Source organism: Symphodus melops (assembly GCF_947650265.1).
Source record: "Symphodus melops genome assembly, chromosome: 1".
Classification (NCBI taxonomy): domain Eukaryota; kingdom Metazoa; phylum Chordata; class Actinopteri; order Labriformes; family Labridae; genus Symphodus; species Symphodus melops.
This window is the reverse complement of record NC_136691.1, coordinates 52,387,899-52,404,527: the sequence shown is the minus strand read 5'-3', so window position 1 is coordinate 52,404,527 and position 16,629 is coordinate 52,387,899. Positions and strand designations below refer to the sequence as shown.

Below are 16,629 nucleotides of genomic sequence, written 5' to 3'. Positions count from 1 at the left end.
ACAGATTTTTGCAGTATGGTTACAACAGTGCAAGCCTGTTACAGCTGTTTTATTTTTCATCTTACTTCACTGATCGTATATGATGATGGAGAATGTGTCTCCTCTTCCAATTCTGCATTTGGAGGAGCCAAAATACTTTTATTTTCCAAATCAAGCAAAGCATGAGATAGTTTTAAAGGCCTATTCACCTTTTATTGGATAGAACAGATATGAAGAAACTAGAAACATAGGGAGTGAGGTTGGGAGATGCCATGCATTAAGGTATGTCAGGATCAGCTGTCAGACTCGGTGTGATGAGGACTGTAGCCTGGGTACATGAGGGGTCTGCTCTCCAAACTGACTTAAACCAGGAACCTACCAAAGCGTCAAACATCAATTCAGTTGGTCAGTCATTACAGTACTTCTAAGTGACAATTTGAAATGCAGTCATTTATAAGAAATGCCAAACGGCACACTTGAGCTTCTGTCTGATGTTGAAGTTCCCCTCCATCATGAGTTTAATCTGAAGGACTGAAAGGAATCATTATTCACACATTTCAGCACTAAATCTTGACTGTGAACTGCAGTAAACTTCTAAATGAATAAACAAGCAGCTTGTTAATGGTCCCAGATCTACTTTATTCATATTAAAAAAAAAAACAGAAGCTGATTGTTTAACAACACAGATTAATACTGTGACACAGCAGACTTTTCTGCTGTGTTGCCTACACTAAGGGAAAAGTCTGTGATATCGTCATGTTTCCCAGTGGATTCTATAAGCAGGATCTGTTCTGTTTTATTTTTGTGTTAAGAGCACCAATCTGATTATCTGTTTGGGTGACTGGAGTGTGTCAGGAACCCATTTAAAGCCACGTGCAGAGATGACTAATCTCAAAAGCGATTTTAAAGGAAGTGTTCAGTAAACTCTGTGGAGCATCTTAAAGTGTCTTCTGCTCTAAGCTTTCTAATTGATCTTCATTACAAGCTTTGGATTATCACTAAACCTTTCACTCTCAGAAGCATGATACTTTGGCCCTGTACAGTCTGTCGACCCAAACGTGATTTTTATTTTTTATTTTTTTATCCTCTCTTTCAATAGTGAATGTTAATTTTATCAGGTTCCAGGGTCAAAATGTTAATGCAGTTAAACATACCTGGTATAATAAAGGGATAAAGGCCACCAACAGTACATTTGTTTGGTGAACTTATAACATGATGCAATCTTCAATAACTAATCATTTCTGTCTGCGTGGTATGTTTTCAGGATCCAGAGGGCCACAGAGTCTCTGAGGACTTTTCACCCTTCAGCTGATCCATGCTTTGACGAGTTTGTGCTCGACACATCCCGAGAAGAAAGTCTGCTCAAAGAGATGTGCTTTGGTGGAGGTACAACCTGTTCCTGTTTTATATAATGAATTTAGATCAATGCAGAAGTTTTCTCCCCCCCCCCCCCTCCCCCCCTCAACAGCACTGTCACATAGACTAAAGACGTTTTTTTTCTTAGTCTACAAATGAGAATCACGAGTCATTAAACATTTTCACAAGGTGTGAAGTTGTTTTTGGAAAAGTGTTTTCAATAACGCTAATCATGGCTCGGTTTGATTCTTATTTCTAAGTTTTAAGGTTTATGCTCAAACAAACAAGCGGCTGTAAAAACAAAAAAATATTGTGTTCTATATGTTGCTACATAATTTATTTAGGGTTGTTTGGTCAGCTATCAAAGCGATTCCAGATTATTTGTTTAAGCCTTTTAGTTAAACAAGGTCTGCTTTGTTAGCTGTTTAAGCTTTTTAGCTAGCAAAACTTTAGGCTAATCATTTGTTTCATGTCTTTTGGTTTACTATTTAACATGTTTGTCACATCTTTGTTTAAAGTTTAGCTAAAATATTAAAATAGTTAACCAACTATTTCTTCCATTTCTTTAAGCTATTGAAATAATTTGTTGAACCATATCATCATTTTTAGTTGATATTTAAGCAAATGAATTCAGCTGATTTTACTGCTGTATCATGTTTGCCAAACATTTTTATCCATTTCATTGCAGCTAATATTTAAGTTCAGCAGTTTAGTCAATATCTCAGCTTATAACTCTCTCTCTCTAATCGCTTCAGTTAAGTCATTCGTCTACTTTAGCTTATCGGTTGAACCGTTAATCATTTCTTTTGGCAGTTTACGTCATATTTTTGGGTAACTAACTAGCTGCTTATGAAATGCATGTGTACCTGATTATGTCAGTCCTTTGTAACAGGTGGCATAGCGAGTTCATTCCAAATAATAATTAAATAAAAGATATATTTATATATATTTTTTAACTCTGCCAACTCCAAGAAGTTTGGGAATCATTGCTCTAGATAACAGAAAAACATGCTTAATGACTGAATACAAATTACACCCAACACGAATAAGCTTATTGAAACAGTCTTATTATGGTTTACAACACGCAGTTTGTTCACCTGTCCATCACATGCACAGGCGTGTGAACTTTGCTGTGCTAAGAGGTCAGAGGTCATCTGTCGGACACCAAGCTGGATAAACAATCCTGGAAATGCCCAAAGGGGTATTTGCTGCTTTGCTAAGCTTCTTTTTTTTTTTTTTCTCTCTCTCTCTCTCTTCTGATCAGCTGAATTTCAAAGGCCTGTGAGGGAATTTATTTTTCTCAAGGGTTATTACTCACAAAATCAGATTTATTATTAAAGCAAATGATAAATGTTTCCCAGAGCGAAGATCAAAACTGTTCAGATTACTAAGCCGAAGCAAAGATGTTTTAGCACAGCAGTTTAATAAAAAAACTCAAGACCAGAAGCTGAATGAGACTAAGTGGCACCCTTCATGAGCAGCTGGGTGCCGTTGTTTCATCATTCGATTAAACTGCTGTGCCAAATGGCTGAAATAATATGTAGCTGGAAATGTGTGCATGGGCGCTGCCATTATGTGCACAGTAAATGAACCTTAATGCAGCAACTGAAGCAGAGTGTGGTGATTATTTTGGTCGCACCATGCTCTTATTCCTGCTGTGACTGTGTGATGATAGGACTGGAAACAAGACAGACTGAATACGTCAGAGTGATGGTTCGTCACATTTGGCTGCGGCTGGCTGAGGCTTGTTTAAGAGCCCTGAGTGAGGCTGGAGTCTAACCTGTCAACATTATGTGTGTCAGCGAGTCTTTGTCGCAGATAGTGACCGTTAATCGTAAATGTTCTTTCAGTTGCAGTTACAGCTGATGATGCCTGAGGTTTGGGGCATCTGAGGGGAAAAACAAATCTGTGTATATAATTAGCTATTTAGTATTAGTAGAGTGTGAGGTTTTGAATGCACTGTCCTTAAACCTGTCTGTCAAGCTGGTGCTGCTAAACGACTGACAGTTGTCTGAGTGACTGTTGATGACAAACAAAGCTGTGTTCAACAGGAGGCTCTGGCTTCAGGCTTTTGTTGTAAGACTGGAGAGCAGCCTTGTTAGTTTGTTTAAAATCATTGATGTGAGATTTATCTCAGGCTACAGCTGACTGCATCCAAATTTATGCTCTCCTCACCCTATGACTCATTAACTGCAGAATCAGTCGGATAACCATAAAGATAATTAGAGTTGATCTGATATATTTCAAAAACAAGTTTGTTCAAGGGCACTCGATGTTTAAAGCCAGCACATATTTGAGAAATTTGTTTACAAAGTCATGTTTTACAGAAGGAAATCTGTATGTTTGCACATCTTGAGAAGTCTGTATATCATTTATTTGTAAAGCACTAGAAAGATAGAATGATAATTACAAGAGGGGAAATTAAACTTATTAAATCTTCTAAGTGGAACAAACTGTGCAAGGACAGCCATGCAATTCTCTTTGAAACAATGAGATTACTTGCAAACCAAACAGTAATTTTTTTTTTAGTTGTAATCATGAAGTAAATCCTGTTTTGTGTGTCCTGAATGTATTTTATGTTGAAGAGTTTAATCTGCAGTTTTTTTTCTAGATAAACACTCAGTACAAGAAGTGAAATGATGAATGTTCAAACTGTTCTGTAACCCTTTCATGAGACGATATGGGCCTCTCCGATCTCAGTCTGAGTTCACAGAAGGCATTTCTACACTGCAGTAATTGAATGTGAATTTTGGCAGGCGATGCAGAGTTGAGTCTGTCGTGTACTGTGTGGCTGTAGTGTCTCAGCATGTCGCCCTAAGCTCTTGTGGTATACATTCATTATACAGGACACATTTAGGACCTGCAGGCTGTATTTAATATTTTTAAGAATGCGTTGACTATAATGTGGTCATCTTATGTGATGTCTGTCACATTTAGCTAAGTCCTACAGTTCATGTTCTTCTCATGATTTATTTCCCTCTGCTTGATAAAGCCATAAAGTGCTCTTTAATGTAAGATTGTCCAAATTGTAAATGCTTTTGAGACGCGTTTTTAAACGATTGTATTAGGAGTACCGAAGCTTTAAAGGAACTGCAGATCTTCTGTCTAATTTTTAACCTGAAGCTGCAGAGAGCGAGAAAAAACACAAGTCCATTTACTCTTTACTAAAATATATCTGAAGTCTCAGAGAAGATCAGTTGTTCCACATTTAAATATTTCCTTTTTTAAGATTTTCCTTAAAGTTTCTTAGACTGCTCTTTGCATTTCTTTGTAAATGCCTATTTGTGGTCATCTATAAAATTAAGTGTCCTAAAAATGTCTAAGAACACGATTCTCTTAACGCCATCTTAAAGATATTACAGCACAGGCTAAGTAGCTTTTGGGCAGATTTGAAGTCGACTGGTCTTCTCACATTTTTTTTGTTCGAGGACTATTTGAGGGAGCAGTGAAATTGAAATAGACACAAGACAAAGCAGTTCCCTGTCGAGCAGCTTGGCACCGCTACCGTCTGTCTGGCTGCAGCCTTTACTGTACGTGATGAATAGTGCTTTTTTTGAGTCGCTGAACTCCGGTGACTGCTGCCTGCTGGGATGGATGGCTCCATGCCTGGTTTGGTTTTTGCCTGTTGGTCCATCTGTTGGAAGCAGGTGAAAACAAAATCCCATTGGTTAGTGTAGCGGCTTGATAGTTTCTCACAAACAATGCCTTCATCTGATTTACACCGGGGTGCAATCAAACATGAGGAAGAGATAGGGTTGTTAAAGTTAGAAAAGAGGAAACAATGGTCTGGGTTTGACTTTTTTCAATCTGGTGAATAGACATGAAGTAAAATTCAAGAAGAGAAATGGCAGAAAGACAGTTTGTTTTTCTGTATGAGTTAATCAAATAAAAAATATACTCATTATGTATTTGGTCATAAAGTATGTAAGCAAAGAAGCTCATGTGCTTGGCAAAAAAAAAAAAAGCTTTGGAGACTGAGGATTAGCCAAGTGACTTTGGAGGCTCGGAAAGCGGTGGCGACACCGGTCAGCCAAAGGGAAATCTGTCTTTAGGGGAAAGGCAAACCCAGTTATAGGAACTGGGATTGGTAAAAGTTGGGGGGAGGAAAAAAGGAAGGTTAGAGGATGAGAAAATTAGATTAAGGAGACGAGGAGAAATGTCACAGGAAGAGGGGATCAATGTAAAGAGAGAGAGAGAAAAGACACTTACCTACAAGGCAACAGTCGAATGACTCCATTTCTGAAGAAAAACTGTCTTTATGCTGAGAGAAAGAGAGGACATGGATTGACACAGACTGTTGTTCATAAATCATAGAACAGGCTGGAAGTGGTGCCATCTAAGGGCTGATAAATGTAAATGTAACGGGACATTTCAACCTCCAGGAGGAGACAACCAGACAATAAAAACAATAACGACGTATTGAGTAGAGGATGGAAAGTGGTGTGAAAGGGTCAGAAGAGGTCATGGTACGGAGATGGGGTAAATGGAAGAGATGAAAAGAGGTGGTGTTGATGGAGGTGGGGGAGTTTACAGAGTGCTTTTCCTGGCAGTGAGTCCATGTGAAAACCTCTTAACAGGCTCCATTATGCAAGACAGTCTTGTCCATTGTCCTGAGGGGACAGTCCTGATCCTGACAAATCTAATCTTTGCCACACTAACCCTGCTGCGTTCGCTTAAACCAGAGTTGTTGAGCTGCATGACCTTACTAAACATGATTAAGTAGCAACAGATTTCCTTGTGTTGGACGTAGTTTCTCCTACTTATGGGTAGGATCTGTTACATCTTGCTAATTACCCGATAAAGAGGTTTTCACCACTGAAAAGTGCAATAGGTTTAAAACATGGCCTGTGGGATGTGAGACTATTATGTGGTGAGCGATAACAGTCTTCACTATTGCAATAACAATGTGAATTAAGGAAGCATATTGGCTGTAGCTCACGGTGTGTATGTCCGTACGTTCTTTTTGTAGAATCACAACGATTGTGAAAAATGTTTTTACATCATTATATTGTCACCAATTTGTCTGATGAGCTTCATTTGCCTGGAGTCAAAGAGCGTCCATTATTCTCAAAATTACACAGTTTTTGCTAAGTGTGTTTTAGCCAATGGTCTTATTGCCATAACACGATAAGCACAAAGGTTTAATATGTGCTTAAATGATATATATGTTATATATTGGATAATTATCTTGCATAGACTGGTTTACATATTAACTAGTTATTTTCTTCATCATTGTCTTCCTACTCTCTGCAGTTCCAGACCCTCCTCTGATTGACCTGTCCAACAGCAAAGTCTACAATGAAGCTTCAATCTGCTGGAGGCTGTCTGACGACCACATCCCTACCGATCATCACATACTGGAATACCGCAGGTAGGTCCACGATTACAATAAGATTAAGACTTAAAAAAAAAAAAAAAAAAAACATATTCAGACCAGCAGAAAGTATGTGGGATGGGAAATCCAGATTTCTTGACTATAATCTTCTTCTTTTTCCCCAGACTCGGGGGTCCGAATCAGTCCCCGTCACAGGAGGATGGCGAGGACAGCGGTGCCTGGAGGACCACAGACAAGGTGTATGGATCCAGCACTGTGGTGTGTGACCTGGAGCCGAACAGTCTGTACACCTTCAGAGTACGGAGCTGCAGGAACTCCATGTTCAGCCCCTACAGCCCCGAGGTCTCCTTCCATACGCCGCCTGCACCCGGTAAGCATCAGAGAGGTGTCGGAAGTTTTCCATACAAAAAAAATAAAAAATGAAGCGCATGTCATGCACTACTTTTTCGTTCTGTGAGTAATTCATAATCTCTTCTCGGACGAAAATAAAAAGAGGAATTTGGAATAGGAGATGACTGTTGTCAGAGGAAGAAGCAATTGTTTAAGATCATAAAAGCCACACCCAACTAAAAATCTCTTTTTCTAGAGCTCATTATTCAAACACAAACTGTGTTTTTTCTCCTTTACTTATTTGTTTACTGTTTTGGACAGGATTAAGCTACTTTCCTGTCATTGGGCCTCTTTTTGGCTGAGGCAACAGCTAAGCTCTTCTATCCCTTTTACTTCTCAGAGCACGTCTGAGTGTCCTGCACTGGACTCAATTTTGTTTTTAAAGAAAGATTATCAGATAACGGATGTTTTTCTTTTTAAAAGTCGAACTGCCTCTGACATGCTCGTTTTTAAAAGTATTTGAGAACAAGGTTGTTTTTGTTCATCACGGTCATCATGGTAGTAGCTTAAGTGTGTCAGATGGCTTAAACCGATATAGCCTTTGAGTGAGTGTGTGGGAGATGAGAGTGCTGAACAGTGCCACAGCTTGGAAAGAGAGCCTGCAGGTGCATCTGTTGCTGGCGTTTTTAGACTCGCCTGACGGAGCCAAGGTGGAATTCATTAAAAACAATCATCATTCCCAACCATCTGCTGAACATGAATCCAAATAGTGTCCTCCCAGTGAGGGACTGTGTCTCTTTGATATCCTGCTCTAGTTGGCAATCACCATAGCCTCCTATTTTTTTTATAGAGCAGGTTACAATGAAGGAATATAATCTTCATAGTCTGAAGCCGTCTCTCTTTTTTTTCTTTTTTTTTTTGACACATTTCATTCATTCCTTCAGAGTTGAGTAGTTTCCTAAGTGCATACATAAAACATCCAGTCCCATAAGCAGATATGCTCTGCTTTGATTTTTTTTGTTTTGTTTGTTTTTCTCACTGCGTTTGTGTTGTGATTGGAGCTTCCACATTCCTGTGCGCTCTGATTCGTGTAAGACTGAGTGGATGGATTCACTGTGTGTGAATAATGATGATCAATTTTAGGCCGCAGGGGAAACACAGAGGTTAAAACCAACACACACATTCTACCACTCATAAAAGACCTAACATCATCAGACGTTTCAGCATGTAAGCACTGTTCTTGTCACTGTTCATCATTCTTGGGTTTAAAAAATAAATAAAATTCAGCCCCTCGTTTCTGAACCTGTGATTTTCAAGCACTGGTTATGGACCATTAACTTGCTTTATAAAACCTACAGTGGTGCAATATATATCTGTACTTGTTATGAATTTAATGTGAAATTAAAATATAGTTGCTCAGGGACTAATTTCATGCTGCATCAATTATGTTTGACCTGATTTCCTTTCATAATTTATTAAATAAATGACCGGAGCAGTGCACTGTCAAATGTTCTTTACGACATGATTGTCTAAAAAGGAAACGAAGACAACATTTTTGTTATCATCTTCTTGGTCAGAGAAAGTTTTCAGTTTGTTAAAAAATAACACGCACGGGGGCGCCGATAGCTCAGCGGCAGCGACAGCGCGCGTACCATGTTGCGAGGATTCGGTCCTCGCGCGGGCGGCCCGGGTTCGCGTCCGGCCTGTGGCCACTTTCCCGCATGTCTCTCCCCACTCTCTCCCCATTTCCGACTCTATCCACTTTCCTATCAATAAAGGCAAAAAGGCCAAAAATAAATCTTTAAAAAAAAAAAAAAAAAAATAACACGCACAAAAGAAATCAGGCCAGTTTAGCCTGCTGTGATACCTGTCAGTATCAGAGCATCGAAAGTGTCAAACAACTCATAAAGCTGCAGCATTGTTGTCTGCTCACCCTTTCAGTACGCTTATACTCTTATCATGTCCTAGTTAATGCGAGGGCTTCCCTAGACACATGCAAATGAGCCGGTCTTCCCCAGTGTGCATCTCGATTATGCTTGTTCACTCAGCCATCCCATGCAATCCATGTCAGCCTATATGTCTCCTGGATTATGCTAATCGGGACCTTTGGCCCATAAACTATTCTTAGAATGTGTTTAATTGCTTCCAGATGAGCAAAAAGAAATGACAGCTGCACATGAGAAATGAGGAGTGTCATAGGCCTGTTATTCATCTGGGGTTATTGAGCACAGCAAGTAGGCCCTTAAGTAGCCCTTTAAGATTGGGCTGTAGCGCCCCCTTGTGTCAACTATTGTCCACTACACAAGTCCAAACCTGTTTACTGATGTGTAGTACACAATAACAAGCCCTGTTGTCCTTTGAGCTGAGCCTGCTCTTTTCTTTGTTTTGTCCATCTTTTTTATAAATTTGTGTTTTCTTATTGTTTTTTTTCCTCTGCCTCTTCACATGCAGCTTTTGGCATCCTGTTCAGCGACAAGTGTGGCTTCAGTACCGAGCGCCTCATCCTGAACAAGAGACGGGACACTGTAGAGAACGTGGCAGGCATGGCCTTCCTCCTCGCTGCAGATCGTGTGCAGACGGGCAGTTACATCGGACTAGACTACATCATCGGGGACACGGGCATCACTCAGGGGAGGTAAGCAAGTAACAGGGAACACTTGACCTTTCTATGAAAAGGCTCCAGTCGCTTCTCTAAAGAAAAGAGCAACCCAAAGCAGCAATCAAAGGGTTAAATCTGACAGAAAAAAAGCTCAAACTGAGACAGTGGTGCTGGTTTCCTACTCATCAGATTATTAATATCTCATCCAGACTGGATGAAAAATATTTATGAGAGGGAGCAGAGATGGAACTTTCTTTAGATAATAAGGTGAAGGGATGTCTACAGTCTCCCACCATCTTTATAACTGCATACAGAGATTGAAAAGTCACTACTATCTGATTAGTATTCTGACTAAGTTTGTCAAAAAGTTCAATACTTTGATACTTATTCAATTTCACATTTTTTAAAATCCAACAATACATCTTTTTTTATTTCTTCTTCCTTCGGAAAGCGCACAAGCTTTTAAACAAACAACATATCTTTTAGTCCTATTTTTAACCTAAAGCTGCCGAAGAAGAATTATAGAGAGCAGTAATGGATCCATTCAACATCAAAGATCAGCGGATACTGAAGTCTCTCAATTTTTTTTTTGTTGGTGCCTGAAAAAGTTCTGTGTTTTTCTCTTACAAAGACAGGATGGCAGTCTGACTCACACGAACACATTGGCAACATTTCTGTACCTAAACGTTACCAAGGCATTTGTGCAATTACAGACATTGCTTGCAGTTTTTTGGGACGTAGCTGTAGATGCTGACTAATACTAATGTCAAATGTATTTTTGAGGCATCGTTATCTGCAGTCCTTGCTTTGGTTTATTTTTCAGACACTATTGGGCCTTCAGGGTGGAGCCGTACTCCTACATGGTGAAAGTCGGGGTGGCCTCTGATTCAAAGCTGATTGAATGGTTTCACAACCCCAGAGATACCAGCAGCCCGAGGTGAGTGCAGCCACATGGGGGCATATCGACACAAGGCGCTCGGCTAACATCTGTCCATAACCACTTAATTCAACAAACCTTGTTTATCTTTACCTTTTACATACTTAAGTGCAGCACGCTGACAGAAACAATCGTCAAACAGCAACACGTTTGTTTGAGTGGTTTTTAATGCTGTGATGTAAGAGGGCCGCTCTAAACTCATAAAGAGCTTATTCAGACAAAGCCTGCCGTTGTCACCGGATCAGCTCATGCAGAAGCATGTAAAGGAAGACGTTATTTAAACGCACATCTTAATTCTAAGATACTTAAATCATGTATGTGAGGTAATTAACAAACACAGCATTCAGCTAGAGGTTGTGTTTGTGTTGTTTATGCCTTTTTTAAAAGAGGAGAAGCCTCTCATTAGTGATATTGGGTTTTTTTGCCACAGTAAACATGAGAGGATAAGATAATCCTTTATTCTTCTCACAAACAGAAATTTACAGTGTTCCAGCAGCAACGCAGGATAGCAGAAGAAAATCACACAGTGCAAAATATAAATTGTATAATATTTTGACTTCTTTGATTTCTCTGGTGTGTTAATCAGATTTAAACGGGACATTTGGAGTCACTGTTGGATGTGCCCCGTGTTCTATTTTTAAGGGATTTAATAAAAAAAACCTTTATTTGTCCCCAGGGGACAAATCAAAGACACACAGAGCAGGAAATTAACAACAGTGCAGCTATACTAAGATGTAACCAGAGATAAAGTGTGAACAAAAGAAACATGTCAAAATGTAAGTACAACATTTAGAATACACGGTTAAATACAAAAAGGACATTTATGAATCCAGTGTTTTCGAGAGGACATATTCAGCAAATGACGGAGAATGAAGTCCTCTTTAGTTGAAGCCTTCACACTTTTGACCGTAACTTCAGGGGAAATCGTGACTCCAATTTTATTTTGTTTCACACAAGGATAAAAATCTGTTTTTCACTTTGTTCTCAAAACACTTGACGCAATTAAGAATCTTCCAAACATCTCACCCTCTTTTTATTTTCTCTCCCACTCCACAGGTATGACCATGACAGCGGGCATGACAGCGGCAGCGAGGATGCGTGTTACGAGCTCTCCCAGCCCTTCACCCTCCTCACCGTGGGCATGGGCAAACTCTTCATCCCAAAGGCCTCCTCATCCTCCTCCGTCTCCACAGCCAGCGCGGCCTCCAGCGACCCGGGCAACCGTGTGCTCCCCATGCCACAGCGTTTGGGCGTATGCCTCGATTATGACGCATGCCGCGTGTATTTCTACGACGCCGACACCATGAGGTGCCTTTATGAGAGGCAGGTGGAGTGCTCGGGAACAATGTATCCAGCTTTCGCCCTCATGGGCAGCGGCAAAGTACAGCTGGAGGAGTTCATCACGGCTAAGAGGCTGACCTTCTGAGGGGGGACAGAGTATAAAGACTTGCATCGATTTAATCCGAGGCATGTTCTTGGAATAGCTGGTTTTATTGACATGGTGATGGAGTACAATCCAAACTGTTTCTTTAAGGTCAGGCAGGTGGGATCAGGGTCTTTGGTTATAAATGTGAAATTGGCGTCTGGAGTTGGCATGAATGAGGTACAATCTGCGCTCACAAGAGCAGGACACTGAATATAGGTGTCTGCATACAAAGCAGATGGTCTATGGTCTATGGTATGTGACAAGTCTTCTGTCTACCAAAGTCTCTGTATCTGTTTATTGTATTGACCTACTTTTAATTACTAGCTATTATTGGCTGTTTATGTAGAGGAATTAGCTGTGAAATTAGCCTGCAGCTACTTTAATTGTTTTAACGTTAAAAGGCCTTGGAGCATTCACTTACACTTCCTGCCACCAGATTTCTTATTTAGATTATTTGGTGTGTGTGTGTAAATAACACAGTGATCTTTCTCTGTCTTTAGCTCTCTTCGGTATCTGTGTGTCTAAACGTAGCATCACAGGTTAACATGTAATCTTGGTGGACCTGAGAGCCTTGTAGCTACTTTGAAGCTAGCGCCTTTGTGCCTTTTGTTTTTTTTAAAGAAATGGCTCACTTAGTTTGCTCTGGCAGGCTGATGTCTGTGTCATTGCACAAACATAATGGAATTAATTATCAGCATAAATACTGTATGTGACTTTTACTGTAGTTAGAGTGTAATCACAGACACTGGTGTTAATCTTAGAGCTGTTAGAAAGTCTTCATTATGACTTGGTACCTATTTAATCTTGACTTGATCACAAAGAAGCACTAATTTTCCTCCTTCTCACAGTTTTCTCTCTGCTGTTTTTGCACAATATTATGAAAGAAGCCTCGCACATGATACATTCACGATCACATTTTTCTCACTACACCGCAAGCTTCTTCACTTTTTTAAAAATGTTGTCGACAAAATCAGCACATTGTCTCACTTTCACATCATCATAAACTTTTTTTTTTTTTTTTTTTTCTTTCATTAATCCAGGAGTCTTTAAAGCCTCTCACTGTTTGCACAGCACTGAATGTGACTTTCAACATCGTTTAACCAGCCGGGTACCCCGACACACTGTACCTGCAGTGAACATCACTTTGACAGCTTCAGAGTCACTTGTAGCCAAAGCGTGCTGGTTCTGGTGCTGACTTTAAGTGCAAAACACATCTCTGTGGCCAAGCTGCCTGTAAACACAGTGATAAACAAACAACACAATAATTCAGGTTTCTTTCTAAAGTGCTATCACTAAACACACTGCTCAGTCTTTTTATTTTCTATCTCAGCCACTGTTTACTTGCAGTACAGACACATGAAGTGTAGCATATTAGCATGTCACAGGTGATCACGTATCAGACAGACTCCGTAGAGGTTGATTGGATTTAGTTAAAGCAGATCGGATATTTAAGTTTGAGCGAGCATGTTATTCAGACGGTTTGCTATAGGGGACCACTTTTTTTAAATTTGTTTTTTTTAAACAGACATACTGTAAATGTGCCTGCACATGGGTTTGTTTGTACATTTGTGTCTGGTTGGATTTCTGTAGGATCAGGTTAATAGGTGGGTGTGTTTTCTCAGGTTTCTGGCCCTGTGATTTGGGCCGATGCTACCTACCTCTATCAGTCAGGCCTGGAAAACCTTAACTACTGTACCTGTCCTCTCAGAAAAGACTTTTATTTGAGTTGCAGTTTTGTCCAAAATAATTACGTTCAACATCTCCGCCTTCTCTTTCATGTCTGATATTAAGCTGATCTTTCCAAATGTTTAAAGTCTCATGTACATAATAAGCCAGATTCTATTATTTTCAGTGAAATTAATTACATCTGAAACATTAATGTTAACAGTCGCTGTTTGCTCGTGGACTCGTGCATCACTATCAATGAAAAATGACTTTTGTAACCCTGTTCAGCTGCCTTTTATCAAACGGTACTAATGACATTTTCTCCTTCTCTTTGTGGTGGTGTTTTTTGCTTATCACTTTCAATGTTTTTGCTAATGGAGTTTGGGTTTTTGTTAGGCTTTAAAAATAAATTTATAAATTCCTGCTCTGAGGTTTAGATGGACGGTAACATTGTTAAAAAAACAAACTATTGGATTCTGTGACAGTTTGCATGTCTTCGTCTCACTTTGGTCAGTTTCACTTTCGATGCTCAAAGCTCACACTACTGTACTTTAAATTGACTGTTTCTATATTTTTAAAACACCTCTATGCATTTATGGCAGGGTAAGTTCAGTTTTAATTCCATCACAGAATGTATTCCTGTTGTTTTTTTTTTAAACAAAACAAACAGCTGAATGTTACTTTTTCGTGTTTGTAAGGAGGTTTTCTGCTGTATTGTTCCACTCGGGGGTCACAGCACAGTTGTATGTAGTAACAGAAATCTGATTAATGGCATGTTATCTCAACGTCACATCTGATCTTAAAGAGAAATTCATTGTAGCCTGCTCTTCAGCCATGAATTTAGAACCAAATATTTAGCAGGCTGGCTCTCAATTGTATTCCAAGCTAGCACTTTAAAAGTCTGTAGCATGTCAGCAACTGTTTGGCTCTGCAGGTGTGTGTATGTGTAATAAATGTGTGAGTGCAATATTTTTGGACAGGCTGCAGTGTAGAGATATAGATGAGCCTGGAAAGATGACTTGCACTGCTGTTAGTTTTTACTTTTCTTCGTGGAGTTAAATGGGTTTTCCAGTTGAAATTGCATACTGAGAGAAATCTAAACACTACTTTATTTGTATCCCCCCCCCCCGTAACACTCATTGTTTCTGAACTCTTAAATAAGTGGCAGTGAATTTGTCCCAATTTTTTCTCCAGACGATTTGGATGTGGTGTGTAAGTGGTGGGTGTCTGTGTGCAGTAAAGATGTGGAAATATTGTTCCTTGCTTCTATTCCTGTTAATGCTACTTTTTTCAATTTGCTGTGTGGGAATTCCAATAAATAAAACTAGTGTTTTTAAATCTACTCTTTGTTATTTTCATCATTGTGTATCAATTAAACTACTATTTCATGGGCACTATTAACTATACCTGTTTGTTACCTCTACTCAACAACCTCTGAACTTTACTTGTTGCCAATTAACAAGCGTTCTGTTCGGGCATTAAGAACCCTGGGGTTCGAGTTTTTAAAGAGCAAGTGTTGTAACCCAGTTCTACCCATACCAAAGGATGGAGGCATAAGGTTCTGCACTGATTTCAGGTACCCTACGGTAATTAATTTCATTATCTTGATTTAAAGTTATATTAAATGGACATCTTTTATATGCTTAGTTCTTATAATTTGGTTTTTCTATTTTCAGATGAAATAAAACCACCTTTTCTTTAAACTTACTCCTGTGTCTCAACAGAGAATAAATGGCGTCTAGGGGATGCTCATTCTCTAACACACAGTGGACACAGACTATGGAAACAAATTGTATTATTGTATTTTCAGACTGTTTTTCTTCTCCCCAAATCTGTCACGACCAAAATCTAGTATTAAACTATTAGAAACAAATATGTTAATGTTTATTTTACCTGTGTTAACATTTTCACAATTTTTATTGAAAGTTTTCACAAAATCAATACCTGAATTTATTTAACAAATTTCAATATATACTATTCTTCAAAATCAATGTGCAATCTTCTTTCTAAAATGCATGACACTGATCAGATTGATTTCAGAATTAACGATTTATGAGATCGAACATACAGTTCAGCAATCAGTACCCTAACATTTTAGTTGATAACTCAATATATTTATACATTTTAAAAAACACCCAGTGTTTCGGTGATGACCAGTGTCTTCTTTACAGGGTTTTATCATATTCACTCAACCTTATTGTTTATTAACTCAGAACATGGCTGATGTTGGGAATATTACAAACACTTGTGCTTTTTGGTCAATAAAATAAATGATTTTTGAAGACAAAATGTTAATCCATGATCATTTATGTACAAATATTACTTATCAATTGCTTATTTGCTATAAATAGATGATTGAAAGTCATAATCTCAGTGAGTTTGTTTAAGATTCATAATTTCAAACATTCATCTCAAAATGATGGGATTTAACTCGTCTATTTAAAATGATCATGTCACTGCTGAACGCTACCATATGATTCGGTCGTGACAATTGTAGTTAATTTTGAGCATAACTGAAGAATTGGAGGAAGCAGGCTAGCGTGTGGATTAATAAAGGATATCTTCTTAGAGTGATCGTCTCTGATAAATATATTATATACTAATTATATATTCCTCAAATTAACATATGTAAGCCAAAATAATGTGTATGACAGCTGAAAGTAAAAAAAAAAAAAGGTTTTTTGATAATGGAGCTAGTGCAACATTTTACACAAACACAGCAGAAATCAATTCTTTTTAAATGTCTACAATGAGTGAGAAGCGCCAGCTGTACTGTTGTCTCAGTCTTGGGACGGTCTTGCATATAACGTTGTTTTAGTCAAGGACTGGAGAAAATAAAAATAACATACTTGCTTCTTATTCAGATGTTATGTAGGTGTGTTTAGATATCGATCATTCTGTTTCAATTTAGGTTCAATGTGAAGCTATCAGTTAACAGTGTGCTAACATTAACCTGCTTATAATGCATACCATGGCATTTTGCTATTCAATCAAAGGACATT

At 38.8% G+C, this 16,629-nt stretch overlaps 1 protein-coding gene across 3 annotated transcripts in view; it reads left to right on the top strand.

Annotated features, from left to right (window-relative positions):
* The window catches only part of trim36 (tripartite motif containing 36), a 34,439-nt gene extending 19,470 nt beyond the window's left edge, over nucleotides 1–14,969 (top strand). For all 3 annotated transcript variants that reach the window (XM_079365824.1, XM_079365823.1, XM_079365822.1), the window contains exons 8-13: nucleotides 1,244–1,365; nucleotides 6,589–6,706; nucleotides 6,835–7,040; nucleotides 9,452–9,635; nucleotides 10,423–10,536; nucleotides 11,593–14,969. In XM_079365824.1, coding sequence (XP_079221950.1) covers nucleotides 1,244–1,365; nucleotides 6,589–6,706; nucleotides 6,835–7,040; nucleotides 9,452–9,635; nucleotides 10,423–10,536; nucleotides 11,593–11,962 — 1,114 coding nt within the window. In that variant the 3' untranslated portion in view covers nucleotides 11,963–14,969. The remainder of the gene's footprint in view (nucleotides 1–1,243; nucleotides 1,366–6,588; nucleotides 6,707–6,834; nucleotides 7,041–9,451; nucleotides 9,636–10,422; nucleotides 10,537–11,592) is intronic.
* Nucleotides 14,970–16,629: the final 1,660 nt, after the last annotated feature.